Here is an 18,174-nt window from a genome sequence, read left to right as displayed (position 1 = left end):
ACCCTCGCCTTTCCCTAACCCGCGTGACCCTCGCCTTTCCTAACCCGCGTGACCCTCGCCTTTCCCTAACCCGCGTGACCCTCGCCTTCCCTAACCCGCGTGACCCTCGCCTTTCCCTAACCCGCGTGACCCTCGCCTTTCCCTAACCCGCGTGACCCCGCCTTTCCCTAACCCGCGTGACCCTCGCCTTTCCCTAACCCGCGTGACCCTCGCCTTTCCCTAACCCGCGTGACCCTCGCCTTTCCCTAACCCGCGTGACCCTCGCCTTTCCCTAACCCCGCGTGACCCTCGCCTTTCCCTAACCCGCGTGACCCTCGCCTTTCCCTAACCCGCGTGACCCTCGCCTTCCCTAACCCGCGTGACCCTCGCCTTTCCCTAACCCGCGTGACCCTCGCCTTTCCCTAACCCGCGTGACCCTCGCCTTTCCCTAACCCGCGTGACCCTCGCCTTTCCCTAACCCGCGTGACCCTCGCCTTTCCCTAACCCGCGTGACCCTCGCCTTTCCCTAACCCGCGTGACCCTCGCCTTTCCCTAACCCGCGTGACCCTCGCCTTTCCCTAACCCGCGTGACCCTCGCCTTTCCCTAACCCGCGTGACCCTCGCCTTTCCCTAACCCGCGTGACCCTCGCCTTTCCCTAACCCGCGTGACCCTCGCCTTTCCCTAACCCGCGTGACCCTCGCCTTTCCCTAACCCGCGTGACCCTCGCCTTTCCCTAACCCGCGTGACCCTCGCCTTTCCCTAACCCGCGTGACCCTCGCCTTTCCCTAACCCGCGTGACCGCTCGCCTTTCCCTACCCGCGTGACCCGCGCCTTCCCTAACCCGCGTGACCCGCGCCTTTCCCTAACCCGCGTGACCCGCGCCTTCCCTAACCCGCGTGACCCGCGCCTTTCCCTAACCCGCGTGACCCGCGCCTTTCCCTAACCCGCGTGACCCGCGCCTTTCCCTAACCCGCGTGACCCGCGCCTTTCCCTAACCCGCGTGACCCGCGCCTTTCCCTAACCCGCGTGACCCGCGCCTTTCCCTAACCCGCGTGACCCGCGCCTTTCCCTAACCCGCGTGACCCGCGCCTTTCCCTAACCCGCGTGACCCGCGCCTTTCCCTAACCCGCGTGACCCGCGCCTTTCCCTAACCCGCGTGACCCGCGCCTTTCCCTAACCCGCGTGACCCGCGCCTTTCCCTAACCCGCGTGACCCGCGCCTTTCCCTAACCCGCGTGACCCGCGCCTTTCCCTAACCCGCGTGACCCGCGCCTTTCCCTAACCCGCGTGACCCGCGCCTTTCCCTAACCCGCGTGACCCGCGCCTTTCCCTAACCCGCGTGACCCGCGCCTTTCCCTAACCCGCGTGACCCGCGCCTTTCCCTAACCCGCGTGACCCGCGCCTTTCCCTAACCCGCGTGACCCGCGCCTTTCCCTAACCCGCGTGACCCGCGCCTTTCCCTAACCCGCGTGACCCGCGCCTTTCCCTAACCCGCGTGACCCGCGCCTTTCCCTAACCCGCGTGACCCGCGCCTTTCCCTAACCCGCGTGACCCGCGCCTTTCCCTAACCCGCGTGACCCGCGCCTTTCCCTAACCCGCGTGACCCGCGCCTTTCCCTAACCCGCGTGACCCGCGCCTTTCCCTAACCCGCGTGACCCGCGCCTTTCCCTAACCCGCGTGACCCGCGCCTTTCCCTAACCCGCGTGACCCGCGCCTTTCCCTAACCCGCGTGACCCGCGCCTTTCCCTAACCCGCGTGACCCGCGCCTTTCCCTAACCCGCGTGACCCGCGCCTTTCCCTAACCCGCGTGACCCGCGCCTTTCCCTAACCCGCGTGACCCGCGCCTTTCCCTAACCCGCGTGACCCGCGCCTTTCCCTAACCCGCGTGACCCGCGCCTTTCCCTAACCCGCGTGACCCGCGCCTTTCCCTAACCCGCGTGACCCGCGCCTTTCCCTAACCCGCGTGACCCGCGCCTTTCCCTAACCCGCGTGACCCGCGCCTTTCCCTAACCCGCGTGACCCGCGCCTTTCCCTAACCCGCGTGACCCGCGCCTTTCCCTAACCCGCGTGACCCGCGCCTTTCCCTAACCCGCGTGACCCGCGCCTTTCCCTAACCCGCGTGACCCGCGCCTTTCCCTAACCCGCGTGACCCGCGCCTTTCCCTAACCCGCGTGACCCGCGCCTTTCCCTAACCCGCGTGACCCGCGCCTTTCCCTAACCCGCGTGACCCGCGCCTTTCCCTAACCCGCGTGACCCGCGCCTTTCCCTAACCCGCGTGACCCGCGCCTTTCCCTAACCCGCGTGACCCGCGCCTTTCCCTAACCCGCGTGACCCGCGCCTTTCCCTAACCCGCGTGACCCGCGCCTTTCCCTAACCCGCGTGACCCGCGCCTTTCCCTAACCCGCGTGACCCGCGCCTTTCCCTAACCCGCGTGACCCGCGCCTTTCCCTAACCCGCGTGACCCGCGCCTTTCCCTAACCCGCGTGACCCGCGCCTTTCCCTAACCCGCGTGACCCGCGCCTTTCCCTAACCCGCGTGACCCGCGCCTTTCCCTAACCCGCGTGACCCGCGCCTTTCCCTAACCCGCGTGACCCGCGCCTTTCCCTAACCCGCGTGACCCGCGCCTTTCCCTAACCCGCGTGACCCGCGCCTTTCCCTAACCCGCGTGACCCGCGCCTTTCCCTAACCCGCGTGACCCGCGCCTTTCCCTAACCCGCGTGACCCGCGCCTTTCCCTAACCCGCGTGACCCGCGCCTTTCCCTAACCCGCGTGACCCGCGCCTTTCCCTAACCCGCGTGACCCGCGCCTTTCCCTAACCCGCGTGACCCGCGCCTTTCCCTAACCCGCGTGACCCGCGCCTTTCCCTAACCCGCGTGACCCGCGCCTTTCCCTAACCCGCGTGACCCGCGCCTTTCCCTAACCCGCGTGACCCGCGCCTTTCCCTAACCCGCGTGACCCGCGCCTTTCCCTAACCCGCGTGACCCGCGCCTTTCCCTAACCCGCGTGACCCGCGCCTTTCCCTAACCCGCGTGACCCGCGCCTTTCCCTAACCCGCGTGACCCGCGCCTTTCCCTAACCCGCGTGACCCGCGCCTTTCCCTAACCCGCGTGACCCGCGCCTTTCCCTAACCCGCGTGACCCGCGCCTTTCCCTAACCCGCGTGACCCGCGCCTTTCCCTAACCCGCGTGACCCGCGCCTTTCCCTAACCCGCGTGACCGCGCCTTTCCCTAACCCGCGTGACCCGCGCCTTTCCCTAACCCGCGTGACCCGCGCCTTTCCCTAACCCGCGTGACCCGCGCCTTTCCCTAACCCGCGTGACCCTCGCCTTTCCCTAACCCGCGTGACCCTCGCCTTTCCCTAACCCGCGTGACCCTCGCCTTTCCCTAACCCGCGTGACCCTCGCCTTTCCCTAACCCGCGTGACCCTCGCCTTTCCCTAACCCGCGTGACCCTCGCCTTTCCCTAACCCGCGTGACCCTCGCCTTTCCCTAACCCGCGTGACCCTCGCCTTTCCCTAACCCGCGTGACCCTCGCCTTTCCCTAACCCGCGTGACCCTCGCCTTTCCCTAACCCGCGTGACCCTCGCCTTTCCCTAACCCGCGTGACCCTCGCCTTTCCCTAACCCGCGTGACCCTCGCCTTTCCCTAACCCGCGTGACCCTCGCCTTTCCCTAACCCGCGTGACCCTCGCCTTTCCCTAACCCGCGTGACCCGCGCCTTTCCCTAACCCGCGTGACCCGCGCCTTTCCCTAACCCGCGTGACCCGCGCCTTTCCCTAACCCGCGTGACCCGCGCCTTTCCCTAACCCGCGTGACCCGCGCCTTTCCCTAACCCGCGTGACCCGCGCCTTTCCCTAACCCGCGTGACCCGCGCCTTTCCCTAACCCGCGTGACCCGCGCCTTTCCCTAACCCGCGTGACCCGCGCCTTTCCCTAACCCGCGTGACCCGCGCCTTTCCCTAACCCGCGTGACCCGCGCCTTTCCCTAACCCGCGTGACCCGCGCCTTTCCCTAACCCGCGTGACCCGCGCCTTTCCCTAACCCGCGTGACCCGCGCCTTTCCCTAACCCGCGTGACCCGCGCCTTTCCCTAACCCGCGTGACCCGCGCCTTTCCCTAACCCGCGTGACCCGCGCCTTTCCCTAACCCGCGTGACCCGCGCCTTTCCCTAACCCGCGTGACCCGCGCCTTTCCCTAACCCGCGTGACCCGCGCCTTTCCCTAACCCGCGTGACCCGCGCCTTTCCCTAACCCGCGTGACCCGCGCCTTTCCCTAACCCGCGTGACCCGCGCCTTTCCCTAACCCGCGTGACCCGCGCCTTTCCCTAACCCGCGTGACCCGCGCCTTTCCCTAACCCGCGTGACCCGCGCCTTTCCCTAACCCGCGTGACCCGCGCCTTTCCCTAACCCGCGTGACCCGCGCCTTTCCCTAACCCGCGTGACCCGCGCCTTTCCCTAACCCGCGTGACCCGCGCCTTTCCCTAACCCGCGTGACCCGCGCCTTTCCCTAACCCGCGTGACCCGCGCCTTTCCCTAACCCGCGTGACCCGCGCCTTTCCCTAACCCGCGTGACCCGCGCCTTTCCCTAACCCGCGTGACCCGCGCCTTTCCCTAACCCGCGTGACCCGCGCCTTTCCCTAACCCGCGTGACCCGCGCCTTTCCCTAACCCGCGTGACCCGCGCCTTTCCCTAACCCGCGTGACCCGCGCCTTTCCCTAACCCGCGTGACCCGCGCCTTTCCCTAACCCGCGTGACCCGCGCCTTTCCCTAACCCGCGTGACCCGCGCCTTTCCCTAACCCGCGTGACCCGCGCCTTTCCCTAACCCGCGTGACCCGCGCCTTTCCCTAACCCGCGTGACCCGCGCCTTTCCCTAACCCGCGTGACCCGCGCCTTTCCCTAACCCGCGTGACCCGCGCCTTTCCCTAACCCGCGTGACCCGCGCCTTTCCCTAACCCGCGTGACCCGCGCCTTTCCCTAACCCGCGTGACCCGCGCCTTTCCCTAACCCGCGTGACCCGCGCCTTTCCCTAACCCGCGTGACCCGCGCCTTTCCCTAACCCGCGTGACCCGCGCCTTTCCCTAACCCGCGTGACCCGCGCCTTTCCCTAACCCGCGTGACCCGCGCCTTTCCCTAACCCGCGTGACCCGCGCCTTTCCCTAACCCGCGTGACCCGCGCCTTTCCCTAACCCGCGTGACCCGCGCCTTTCCCTAACCCGCGTGACCCGCGCCTTTCCCTAACCCGCGTGACCCGCGCCTTTCCCTAACCCGCGTGACCCGCGCCTTTCCCTAACCCGCGTGACCCGCGCCTTTCCCTAACCCGCGTGACCCGCGCCTTTCCCTAACCCGCGTGACCCGCGCCTTTCCCTAACCCGCGTGACCCGCGCCTTTCCCTAACCCGCGTGACCCGCGCCTTTCCCTAACCCGCGTGACCCGCGCCTTTCCCTAACCCGCGTGACCCGCGCCTTTCCCTAACCCGCGTGACCCGCGCCTTTCCCTAACCCGCGTGACCCGCGCCTTTCCCTAACCCGCGTGACCCGCGCCTTTCCCTAACCCGCGTGACCCGCGCCTTTCCCTAACCCGCGTGACCCGCGCCTTTCCCTAACCCGCGTGACCCTCGCCTTTCCCTAACCCGCGTGACCCTCGCCTTTCCCTAACCCGCGTGACCCTCGCCTTTCCCTAACCCGCGTGACCCTCGCCTTTCCCTAACCCGCGTGACCCTCGCCTTTCCCTAACCCGCGTGACCCTCGCCTTTCCCTAACCCGCGTGACCCTCGCCTTTCCCTAACCCGCGTGACCCTCGCCTTTCCCTAACCCGCGTGACCCTCGCCTTTCCCTAACCCGCGTGACCCTCGCCTTTCCCTAACCCGCGTGACCCGCGCCTTTCCCTAACCCGCGTGACCCTCGCCTTTCCCTAACCCGCGTGACCCTCGCCTTTCCCTAACCCGCGTGACCCGCGCCTTTCCCTAACCCGCGTGACCCTCGCCTTTCCCTAACCCGCGTGACCCGCGCCTTTCCCTAACCCGCGTGACCCGCGCCTTTCCCTAACCCGCGTGACCCGCGCCTTTCCCTAACCCGCGTGACCCGCGCCTTTCCCTAACCCGCGTGACCCGCGCCTTTCCCTAACCCGCGTGACCCGCGCCTTTCCCTAACCCGCGTGACCCGCGCCTTTCCCTAACCCGCGTGACCCGCGCCTTTCCCTAACCCGCGTGACCCGCGCCTTTCCCTAACCCGCGTGACCCGCGCCTTTCCCTAACCCGCGTGACCCGCGCCTTTCCCTAACCCGCGTGACCCGCGCCTTTCCCTAACCCGCGTGACCCGCGCCTTTCCCTAACCCGCGTGACCCGCGCCTTTCCCTAACCCGCGTGACCCGCGCCTTTCCCTAACCCGCGTGACCCGCGCCTTTCCCTAACCCGCGTGACCCGCGCCTTTCCCTAACCCGCGTGACCCGCGCCTTTCCCTAACCCGCGTGACCCGCGCCTTTCCCTAACCCGCGTGACCCGCGCCTTTCCCTAACCCGCGTGACCCGCGCCTTTCCCTAACCCGCGTGACCCGCGCCTTTCCCTAACCCGCGTGACCCGCGCCTTTCCCTAACCCGCGTGACCCGCGCCTTTCCCTAACCCGCGTGACCCGCGCCTTTCCCTAACCCGCGTGACCCGCGCCTTTCCCTAACCCGCGTGACCCGCGCCTTTCCCTAACCCGCGTGACCCGCGCCTTTCCCTAACCCGCGTGACCCGCGCCTTTCCCTAACCCGCGTGACCCGCGCCTTTCCCTAACCCGCGTGACCCGCGCCTTTCCCTAACCCGCGTGACCCGCGCCTTTCCCTAACCCGCGTGACCCGCGCCTTTCCCTAACCCGCGTGACCCGCGCCTTTCCCTAACCCGCGTGACCCGCGCCTTTCCCTAACCCGCGTGACCCGCGCCTTTCCCTAACCCGCGTGACCCGCGCCTTTCCCTAACCCGCGTGACCCGCGCCTTTCCCTAACCCGCGTGACCCGCGCCTTTCCCTAACCCGCGTGACCCGCGCCTTTCCCTAACCCGCGTGACCCGCGCCTTTCCCTAACCCGCGTGACCCGCGCCTTTCCCTAACCCGCGTGACCCGCGCCTTTCCCTAACCCGCGTGACCCGCGCCTTTCCCTAACCCGCGTGACCCGCGCCTTTCCCTAACCCGCGTGACCCGCGCCTTTCCCTAACCCGCGTGACCCGCGCCTTTCCCTAACCCGCGTGACCCGCGCCTTTCCCTAACCCGCGTGACCCGCGCCTTTCCCTAACCCGCGTGACCCGCGCCTTTCCCTAACCCGCGTGACCCGCGCCTTTCCCTAACCCGCGTGACCCGCGCCTTTCCCTAACCCGCGTGACCCGCGCCTTTCCCTAACCCGCGTGACCCGCGCCTTTCCCTAACCCGCGTGACCCGCGCCTTTCCCTAACCCGCGTGACCCGCGCCTTTCCCTAACCCGCGTGACCCGCGCCTTTCCCTAACCCGCGTGACCCGCGCCTTTCCCTAACCCGCGTGACCCGCGCCTTTCCCTAACCCGCGTGACCCGCGCCTTTCCCTAACCCGCGTGACCCGCGCCTTTCCCTAACCCGCGTGACCCGCGCCTTTCCCTAACCCGCGTGACCCGCGCCTTTCCCTAACCCGCGTGACCCGCGCCTTTCCCTAACCCGCGTGACCCGCGCCTTTCCCTAACCCGCGTGACCCGCGCCTTTCCCTAACCCGCGTGACCCGCGCCTTTCCCTAACCCGCGTGACCCGCGCCTTTCCCTAACCCGCGTGACCCGCGCCTTTCCCTAACCCGCGTGACCCGCGCCTTTCCCTAACCCGCGTGACCCGCGCCTTTCCCTAACCCGCGTGACCCGCGCCTTTCCCTAACCCGCGTGACCCGCGCCTTTCCCTAACCCGCGTGACCCGCGCCTTTCCCTAACCCGCGTGACCCGCGCCTTTCCCTAACCCGCGTGACCCGCGCCTTTCCCTAACCCGCGTGACCCGCGCCTTTCCCTAACCCGCGTGACCCGCGCCTTTCCCTAACCCGCGTGACCCGCGCCTTTCCCTAACCCGCGTGACCCGCGCCTTTCCCTAACCCGCGTGACCCGCGCCTTTCCCTAACCCGCGTGACCCGCGCCTTTCCCTAACCCGCGTGACCCGCGCCTTTCCCTAACCCGCGTGACCCGCGCCTTTCCCTAACCCGCGTGACCCGCGCCTTTCCCTAACCCGCGTGACCCGCGCCTTTCCCTAACCCGCGTGACCCGCGCCTTTCCCTAACCCGCGTGACCCGCGCCTTTCCCTAACCCGCGTGACCCGCGCCTTTCCCTAACCCGCGTGACCCGCGCCTTTCCCTAACCCGCGTGACCCGCGCCTTTCCCTAACCCGCGTGACCCGCGCCTTTCCCTAACCCGCGTGACCCGCGCCTTTCCCTAACCCGCGTGACCCGCGCCTTTCCCTAACCCGCGTGACCCGCGCCTTTCCCTAACCCGCGTGACCCGCGCCTTTCCCTAACCCGCGTGACCCGCGCCTTTCCCTAACCCGCGTGACCCGCGCCTTTCCCTAACCCGCGTGACCCGCGCCTTTCCCTAACCCGCGTGACCCGCGCCTTTCCCTAACCCGCGTGACCCGCGCCTTTCCCTAACCCGCGTGACCCGCGCCTTTCCCTAACCCGCGTGACCCGCGCCTTTCCCTAACCCGCGTGACCCGCGCCTTTCCCTAACCCGCGTGACCCGCGCCTTTCCCTAACCCGCGTGACCCGCGCCTTTCCCTAACCCGCGTGACCCGCGCCTTTCCCTAACCCGCGTGACCCGCGCCTTTCCCTAACCCGCGTGACCCGCGCCTTTCCCTAACCCGCGTGACCCGCGCCTTTCCCTAACCCGCGTGACCCGCGCCTTTCCCTAACCCGCGTGACCCGCGCCTTTCCCTAACCCGCGTGACCCGCGCCTTTCCCTAACCCGCGTGACCCGCGCCTTTCCCTAACCCGCGTGACCCGCGCCTTTCCCTAACCCGCGTGACCCGCGCCTTTCCCTAACCCGCGTGACCCGCGCCTTTCCCTAACCCGCGTGACCCGCGCCTTTCCCTAACCCGCGTGACCCGCGCCTTTCCCTAACCCGCGTGACCCGCGCCTTTCCCTAACCCGCGTGACCCGCGCCTTTCCCTAACCCGCGTGACCCGCGCCTTTCCCTAACCCGCGTGACCCGCGCCTTTCCCTAACCCGCGTGACCCGCGCCTTTCCCTAACCCGCGTGACCCGCGCCTTTCCCTAACCCGCGTGACCCGCGCCTTTCCCTAACCCGCGTGACCCGCGCCTTTCCCTAACCCGCGTGACCCGCGCCTTTCCCTAACCCGCGTGACCCGCGCCTTTCCCTAACCCGCGTGACCCGCGCCTTTCCCTAACCCGCGTGACCCGCGCCTTTCCCTAACCCGCGTGACCCGCGCCTTTCCCTAACCCGCGTGACCCGCGCCTTTCCCTAACCCGCGTGACCCGCGCCTTTCCCTAACCCGCGTGACCCGCGCCTTTCCCTAACCCGCGTGACCCGCGCCTTTCCCTAACCCGCGTGACCCGCGCCTTTCCCTAACCCGCGTGACCCGCGCCTTTCCCTAACCCGCGTGACCCGCGCCTTTCCCTAACCCGCGTGACCCGCGCCTTTCCCTAACCCGCGTGACCCGCGCCTTTCCCTAACCCGCGTGACCCGCGCCTTTCCCTAACCCGCGTGACCCGCGCCTTTCCCTAACCCGCGTGACCCGCGCCTTTCCCTAACCCGCGTGACCCGCGCCTTTCCCTAACCCGCGTGACCCGCGCCTTTCCCTAACCCGCGTGACCCGCGCCTTTCCCTAACCCGCGTGACCCGCGCCTTTCCCTAACCCGCGTGACCCGCGCCTTTCCCTAACCCGCGTGACCCGCGCCTTTCCCTAACCCGCGTGACCCGCGCCTTTCCCTAACCCGCGTGACCCGCGCCTTTCCCTAACCCGCGTGACCCGCGCCTTTCCCTAACCCGCGTGACCCGCGCCTTTCCCTAACCCGCGTGACCCGCGCCTTTCCCTAACCCGCGTGACCCTCGCCTTTCCCTAACCCGCGTGACCCTCGCCTTTCCCTAACCCGCGTGACCCGCGCCTTTCCCTAACCCGCGTGACCCTCGCCTTTCCCTAACCCGCGTGACCCTCGCCTTTCCCTAACCCGCGTGACCCTCGCCTTTCCCTAACCCGCGTGACCCTCGCCTTTCATGAGTCAGATAACTCTTAAGTTACTAAATCCTAACCGTGTAACCCTTACCTTGCCTAACCCAAACTCATGCAACCCTTATGTTACCGAACTTCTGTAACCCTCACCTAACTGATACCCGTGTAACCTTTGCGTTACTGAACCCAATCCCATGTAACCCTCACCTTTCCCTAACCCCTGTAACCTTCGGGTGGCCCGTAGTCAAACATGACCTGGAAGCTATTGTCCGTTTGGGAGGATATATTCTTCTCCCTCTCCCCAGATTAAAGGAGTGACAATGGGGTCCCTCAGGGGTGGGGAGCCACGGGCCAGGGTCAGAGCAGGCTGGTGCTTTATTATCTTACAGGGGGTGCCTGCCCCCCCCCCCCTTGCATACTTGTGCTTACTCATGATGTGGAGGACTGGCGGTCTCATATTGAGGGGTACACTCACCCCTTGTCGAAGCAGGCACCTAGCTCCAAGGCTAAGGCCCCGCTCCCAGAGTCAGCGCACCTGCGCTGCTGACAGGCGGTGCGCTGAGATACACAGACCGCGATCTGCGGTCTGTAGGGAGCCGGAGCGGGAGGTGGGCGGGAGGTGGGAGGTTTGATCGGGAGGTGGGCGGGAGGTGGGAGGTTTGATCGGGAGGTGGGCGGTTTGACAGGGAGGGGGGGCGTGGCTTGAGCGGAGGGACCCGCTACTCTCCCCCCCCTCCCTCCACGGACTCGGGCTGGAGCTGGAAGGTAAGTTTAAACACACACACGCAGGCACTCATTCATACACACACACACACACAGGCACGCACTCATACACACACACACGCGCGCACACACAGGCAGGCACTCACGCACTCATACACACACACACACACACACAGACAGAGGCAGGCACTCGGGCACACACACACACAGACAGGCACTCACGCACTCAGACACATACACAGACAGACAGACACACACACAGACAGGCACTCACCTGCTTTCACTCCACACTCCTCCCCGCTCCCCGAAGCCTCTCCTCCTCCCGAAGCCTCCCCTCCCCATTGGCTCACAGCCACACACATCACGCGTCAACGCTAGAAAACACCATTCTCTGGTGTCTCCAGCGGCTGACGCGCTACAGCGTGTAGTCAGCTGTGCCGCCAGTGGGGACCGGGACCGGCTCGCGAGGATTCCCCTGCTGGTGGGGAACTCGCGACCCGCCGCCCCGCGCCAACGAGCGCAGCGGGACCGAGGCCTTACCGTCCAGCGGTCAAGTCGCTATGAAACCATACACCGAGGCCAGTGCAGCAAACGTCTGTGTGCACAGCATCCCCTGCTGGACATGTCCTCTCCGGCCAAGATCTCATTGTCCGACCCTTCGCCCAGGTCGCAGGTGGAGCAGACCTCTGTCCAGACCTCCTCGGTGGCCTCCACTGTCCAGATGGGTATGCTGACCTTCATCTGCATGTCATGCAGCATCCTCTCCGTGTGATCCATCTGCCCGGCCAGGTCAGGGGAGCACGGCTGCTGTGCGCTGCCCCGGGCTCTGACGCTGGGGGATGTGAGGTTCCATGCCCTGTAGGCCATGTTGGAGGTCTTGCCAGTCACCCCAGTGTTGACCAGTCTCTTACGCTGGCCGTGCAGGGGAAAGAGCTGGCAGAGGTGTTGAGCTTTGCACAGGTCCTGCTGGAAGTGCTCTAGGATGGAGAGTAAGAGCACCCAAATCCGCTCCAGCTGCACCCGCTCCTCCGAGCTCACTTCCTGTTCCATCAGCGGCACCATCAGCGTGTCCCTGAGATCTGGGGGCAGGCACAGGGGTGAGACCTGGGATGGTTTATGTAATTGGGTGGCTTTGCTTTATATCACGTGTATCACCTCCTGTTCTCTATATAAATATATATTAATGAAAATCCCACGTCTGAGCACATTCACAGGTCTGCATCCTGCCTTCCCCCATTATCTCTTCGCATGCAATGCTTCAGCCAGGGATTCTGGGAAATGACATGCACATGTGCACTCACGGTGAGTCACTTCTTGTCCATTTTAACATGGACCCTCTAATCATATGCCTGCCGTATATTCCTATATATTAACAGATGGGCGAGAAGCCTTTCACCCATCCGAGGAGGAAAAAAGCCAGTCTCCGGTGGAATAACCAGCTCTCTAAAACCCTCGACTCCCAAAGAGAAGACTTTTTAAAATGAAACAAAAAAAAATGGGTTCAAGGTTAAAAAAAAAGACATAAAATAAATTTATTCAATACATCCCTAAAGTTAAAATCTGAGAAACATGGTACTAGCCTACTAGCCAGCCCAGCCTAGTAACGCATGGTCCAGCAGTCTTAATTAGATTGTAAGCTCCTCGGAGCAAGGACTCCTTCCTTAATGTTACTTTTATGTCTGAAGCACTTCTTCCCATGACCTGTTATTTATATTATCTGTTATTTATTTGTTTACACCGTGTACTGCTGCTGTGAAGCTCTGCGTACATTAATGGCGCTATATAAATAAAGACATGCAATACAGTCTAATAACATATAACTCGCACCCCTGCATGGCTGTGCTGACATTCCCCATATAGACCTGAGGACAAACATTGTATAGAAGTGGCAACACCGGCCGTTTATTCGGGCTGGGACAGGCTCTTCTGCAGTATCCTTTTTGGGAACGGGGACAGGCTTCACCCCGCCTGTTTGGGTTCGCTTAAATATTGGGCTTGAGAGAATGTCGGCGGGTTTTGGGGAACCCGTCTCATATTCACCGTGAGCACATAGAGAAGTTTTCTGTCCCATGTCTCTTTTTTGAGTTATATCTTTATATTCCAGCACGTTCCTGTGTCATATGCCCCCGCACTGCTCTCGTGCCCGCGCACTGCTCTCTCTTGCCCCAGCTCTGCTCTCTCTTGCCCCCGCACTGCTCTCTCTTGCCCCCCTCCCAGTCTGTTGACCCCGCTCTGTTCTGTTGCCCCCACACTACCTTCTCTTGCCCCAGCTCTGCTCTCTCTTGCCCCAGCTCTGCTCTCTCTTGCCCCCGCACTGCTCTCTCTTGCCCCTGTCCCAGTCTGTTGACCCCGCTCTGTTCTCTTGCCTCCACACTACCTTCTCTTGCCCCCGCTCTCTCTTGCCCCCGCTCTGCTCTCTCTTGTCCCTGCTCTGCTCTCTCTTGCCCCCGCACTACCTTCGCTTGCCCCTGCTCTGCTCTCTCTTGCCCCCGCTCTGCTCTCTCTTGCCCCCGCTCTGCTCTCTCTTGCCCCCGCTCTGCTCTCTTGCCCCTGCTCTGCTCTCTCTTGCCCCTGTCCCAGTCTGTTGACCCTGCTCTGCTCTCTTGCCCCCGCACTACCTTCGCTTGCCCCTGCTCTGCTCTCTCTTGCCCCCGTCCTACCTTCTCTTGCCCCCGCATTACCTTCTCTTGCCCCCACACTACCTTCCCTTGCCCCCATACTACCTTCTCTTGCCCCCGCTCTTGCCCCTGTCCCAGTCTCTCACCGTTGCTGAGATGGAAGGCTTTCTTCCTGCTGTCCTCCATCTCTTCCCTCAGTCGGTTGCAGTCTGATGTGCCGCCAACACACCGCACCAGCTGCCGATAACAGGCGGTCACCTTGTTCAGGGTCCCCAGGCTGCTTTTGGGGTCCTCGGCTGTGTCCCCCCGAAGTGTCATAGTCCTGGTGCTGGGGTGCTGGATAGGTGGCACCGGGGAGTCACCTTCAGGGGCAGAGTCTGTGTTCCACCCAGGCGAGGGCAGTCTGGGCATGGGGAGGGTGGGAGCAGCGAGACTCCCAACCCTAATCTGCTGCAGTATAGAGTGTTAATGAGCATCACTGCATTCATCTAGAAACATGAAACTTTATAGGGGTTTAATGTTAGAGAACACAGCAATGGCCCATCCCACTGCGCCTCGCGCACGCCCATCCCACTGCACCTCACGCACCATGGCCCATCCCACGGCGCCTCACGCACCACGGCCCATCCCACGGCGCCTCACGCACCACGGCCCATCCCACGGCGCTTCACGCACACCCATCACACTGCGCCGCACGCCTATCCCACGGAGTGACACGTCCGGGGAACGCAGTGTGACAGCCCTGCTCCCTCCCTGTAGGGCCTCGCTACAGAGCATGAAAAGGTTAATATCATCAGAAATAAGCATCATCACCCACAAGACACAAACCCGCTCACACCGTGACCCTAACCTTTCCTCCCTACTCAGCGGGTACGGAGAGACCCAGGAGGGGGTCTCATTCTTGGTGTATGGGGTGATCGTACCTCCAGATTGCGGGGTTCCTGGTCTGCAATTAATCGGCCTTCCCAGTGACCTGAACTCGCCGTGTGCCTGCGTGAGCTGTCACACCGCGTCCTCCATGCCGTGTCCCTGCGTGGGCTGTCACCGCGTCCTCCATGCCGTGTCCCTGCGTGGGTTGTCACACTGCCTCCCCCATTCTGTGTCCCTGCGTGGGTTGTCACACTGCCTCCCCCATTCTGTGTCCCTGCGTGGGTTGTCACACTGCCTCCCCCGTTCTGTGTCCCTGCGTGGGTTGTCACACTGCCTCCCCCGTTCTGTGTCCCTGCGTGGGCTGTCACCGCGTCCTCCATGCCGTGTCCCTGCGTGGGCTGTCACCGCGTCCTCCATGCCGTGTTCCTGCGTGGGCTGTCACCGCGTCCTCCATGCCGTGTCCCTGCGTGGGTTGTCACACTGCCTCCCCCATTCTGTGTCCCTGTGAGGGCTGTTACAACGCGTCCTCCATGCCGTGTCCCTGCGTGGGCTGTCATATCATGTCATTGCGTGGGCTATTACACCTCATTTCCTTTGCCGTTTCCTAGTGTGGGCTGTCACACCGTGTCCTCTATACCATGTACCTGCGTGGGCCGTCACACTGTGTTCCCCGGACGTGTCACTCCGTGGGCTGTCACACTGTGCCCCGGCTGTGTTCCTGTGTGGGCTGTCGCACTGCCTCCCCCCATGCCGTGTCACTGCGTAGGCTGTCACACCACGCCCCCCAGATGTGTCTTTGCGTGGGCCGTCACACTGTGTTCCCCACACGTGTCACTCCGTGGGCTGTCACACTGTTCCCCGGCTGTGTACCTGTGTGGGCTGTCACACCACGCTCCCCAGATGTGTCCTTGCGTGGGCCGTCACACTGTTCCCCGGACGTGTCACTCCGTGGACTGTCACACTGTTCCCCGGCTGTGTTCCTGTGTGGGCTGTCACACCACGCTCCCTAGATGTGTCCTTGCGTGGGCCGTCACACTGTGTTCCCCGGACGTGTCACTCCGTGGGCTGTCACACTGTTCCCCGGCTGTGTACCTGTGTGGGCTGTCGCACTGCTTCCCCCCATGCCGTGTCACTGCGTGGGCTGTCGCACCACGCTCTCCGGTTGTGTCCCTGTGTGAGCTGTCACACCACGCCCCCTAGATGTGTCCTTGCGTGGGCCGTCACACTGTGTTCCCCGGACGTGTCACTCCGTGGGCTGTCACACTGTTCCCCGGCTGTGTACCTGTGTGGGCTGTCGCACTGCCTCCCCCCATGCCGTGTCACTGCGTGGGCTGTCGCACCACGCTCTCCGGTTGTGTCCCTGTGTGAGCTGTCACACCACGCCCCCCCAGATGTGTCCCTGCGTGGGCTGTCGCACTGCATCCCGCGGACGTGTCAATCCGTGGGCTGTCTCACCGCGTCCCCTGGACGTGTCATTCCGTGGTCTGTCACACCGCGTTCCCCATGCCGTGTCCCTGCGAGGACTGTCACACTGCGTTCCCCATGCCGTGTCCCTGCGAGGACTGTCACACTGCGTTCCCCATGCCGTGTCCCTGCGAGGACTGTCACACTGCGTTCCCCATGCCGTGTCCCTGCGAGGACTGTCACACTGCGTTCCCCATGCCGTGTCCCTGCGAGGACTGTCACACTGCGTTCCCCATGCCGTGTCCCTGCGAGGACTGTCACACTGCGTTCCCCATGCCGTGTCCCTGCGAGGACTGTCACACTGCGTTCCCCCGGCCGTAGCTTAGTTATAGGGTTGGGAGGAACGATCCCTGGCTGTGATTGGGACACTGCTGCGCGGTTAATAAGATAATAGCAGGAAGCAGCTGTTCTGCTGATTAAAGTCTCAGGGAGCCGGAGTTCCCCTGGGAGCTTATCAGCTTTTCAAAGTGGGAAACTCACTGGCACAGAGCACATACACACACACACACACACACACACATACACACACATACACACACATACATACACACACACACACACACACACACACACACACACACACACACACACACACACACACACACACACACACACACACACTTTAAGTTATGATGGGTGAAAATGGCAACAAGAAACCTCCACCATATTGCATATAGCAAATAAAAAGATCACTTGTGAGCACATTCACATGTCTTAGACAGGTCTGCGACCCTGCCTTTAACCATTATCCCCAGCATACAGTGCTTCCACTGCAGCAAGGGATTCTGGGAAATGACATGCAAATGAGCACACCGTGTCACCTTTTGCCTGAAATCCACTTTTACACGGAACCCAGAATCCCTTCCTGCAGTGGAGTCTCCGAGCAGCTCTTCTCAGGGAAAACCCAACTCCTTCAACGATCTACGAGACAAAAATAGAAGGCGCGGGCTCCATAGCATCAATCGGCAAAATAGGTTTATTAGCGCCCGTCACGGTAAACCAGGTCTCTTAACACATGTTATATCTCTGGGATCAGTCAATAGGCAAAAGAAAATTGGAGAAAACATTTGGCGGTTCACAGTCAAAATGAAACTCCGAGGGCTGAAAAATAAACACTCCTACGCGTTTCACACCCGTCAAAGATAAAGCGCCCACGGGTGTGAAACGCGTAGGAGTGTTTATTATTCTTGTGCAACATGTGCCAATACATTGTTGTTAGAACTTACCTAGCAGCCCTCGGAGTTTCATTTTTACTGTGAACCGCCAAACTTTTTCTTCAATTCTGCCTTGGACACAGGCCGGAGCAGGTCAAACGCTGCGCTGCTGAAGCAGATTCCTGTGAGTACAGGCATACCCCGGTTTAAGGACACTCACTTTAAGTACACTCGCGAGTCAGGACATATTTTCAATAGCCCCATACCCCTGCGTCCGTACGCTCGCTTCGCGAGTACGGACACTTATTCTGCCCTACAGACCGCCGTAGTAGTGACGCGCTGATTCCCCTCGCCCAGTATGCAAACGGCAGCTCACGCATGCGCCTGTCAGCACGTCCTGAACAGCAATACCGGCTCCCTACCTGTACCGAAGCATCGATAAGTGGGGGGGAAAGGTAGCGCGTCACTTTAAGTACATGTTCGCTTTACATACATGCTCTGGACCCATTGCGTACGTTAATGCGGGGTATGCCTGTACTTTAATCCCCATTCATCATATGTATTCCAGTGGAGACCATGCCATTCTGTGTTATGTGACTTAGTGCGTTCTATGCATTCTGCTAGTCCAGGGTTCCCAACCAGGTTCCTCCTATGGACCACAGACCCCCCCCCCCCTCCCTGGGGGTGGGTTTTTTTTGGTATGTATTTTGTAGAGTGGATTGAGAGAGAGTGGCGTAATTGACGGAAGGTAGGGGTGAGTGAGAGTAGAGAGGGGGGCAGGAGGGAGTGAGGAAAAGAGAGTGAGAGGCAAGGGATAAATAAATGCAAGGCGGGAGGGGGGAGAGTTAGTGAGACGGATGGGAGAGACATACATGGGTAGAGGGTGGGAAATAGAGGGGGCTCGTGAGGTGTGAAATGGTGTGACTGACCCTGTCGAACCTAATATGTGTCAGAGAGATTTTTTCGAAATACTTCAAGGGTTCCTCCAAACAAAAAAGGTTGGAAATCGCTGTGCTAGTCACTCACAGAGTCCCATCATTTGTAACATATGATTACCAACATATTGACTGTCAGGCTTGTCTGAATACAGAGACTCTCCTATTTAGGATTGATATCCAGGCAGTCCTCGTTTTACAACGCTTCGCTTTACAACAAATGGCTTATCCAACGCTATGCAATGCATACCTATGTTCATTTTCACAACGCCAAAACGGCT

At 62.9% G+C, this 18,174-nt stretch overlaps 1 protein-coding gene across 1 annotated transcript; it reads right to left on the bottom strand.

The window, feature by feature from the left end:
- Positions 1–11,357: 11,357 nt before the first annotated feature.
- LOC142466599 (regulator of G-protein signaling 9-binding protein-like) lies at positions 11,358–16,416 on the bottom strand. The gene is made up of 3 exons (XM_075571804.1): positions 15,796–16,416; positions 13,617–13,917; positions 11,358–11,931 (listed from the first exon to the last, which is right to left on the bottom strand). The coding sequence occupies exons 1-3, from the start codon at positions 15,814–15,816 to the stop codon at positions 11,411–11,413; spliced, it is 843 nt and encodes a 280-aa protein (XP_075427919.1). The 5' UTR covers positions 15,817–16,416; the 3' UTR covers positions 11,358–11,410.
- Between the last annotated feature and the right edge of the window lie 1,758 nt (positions 16,417–18,174).

Source organism: Ascaphus truei, chromosome 15 (genome assembly GCF_040206685.1).
Source record: "Ascaphus truei isolate aAscTru1 chromosome 15, aAscTru1.hap1, whole genome shotgun sequence".
NCBI lineage: Eukaryota > Metazoa > Chordata > Amphibia > Anura > Ascaphidae > Ascaphus > Ascaphus truei.
The sequence above is the reverse complement of the archived record's forward strand: the minus strand, read 5'-3'. Positions and strand labels throughout refer to the sequence as shown.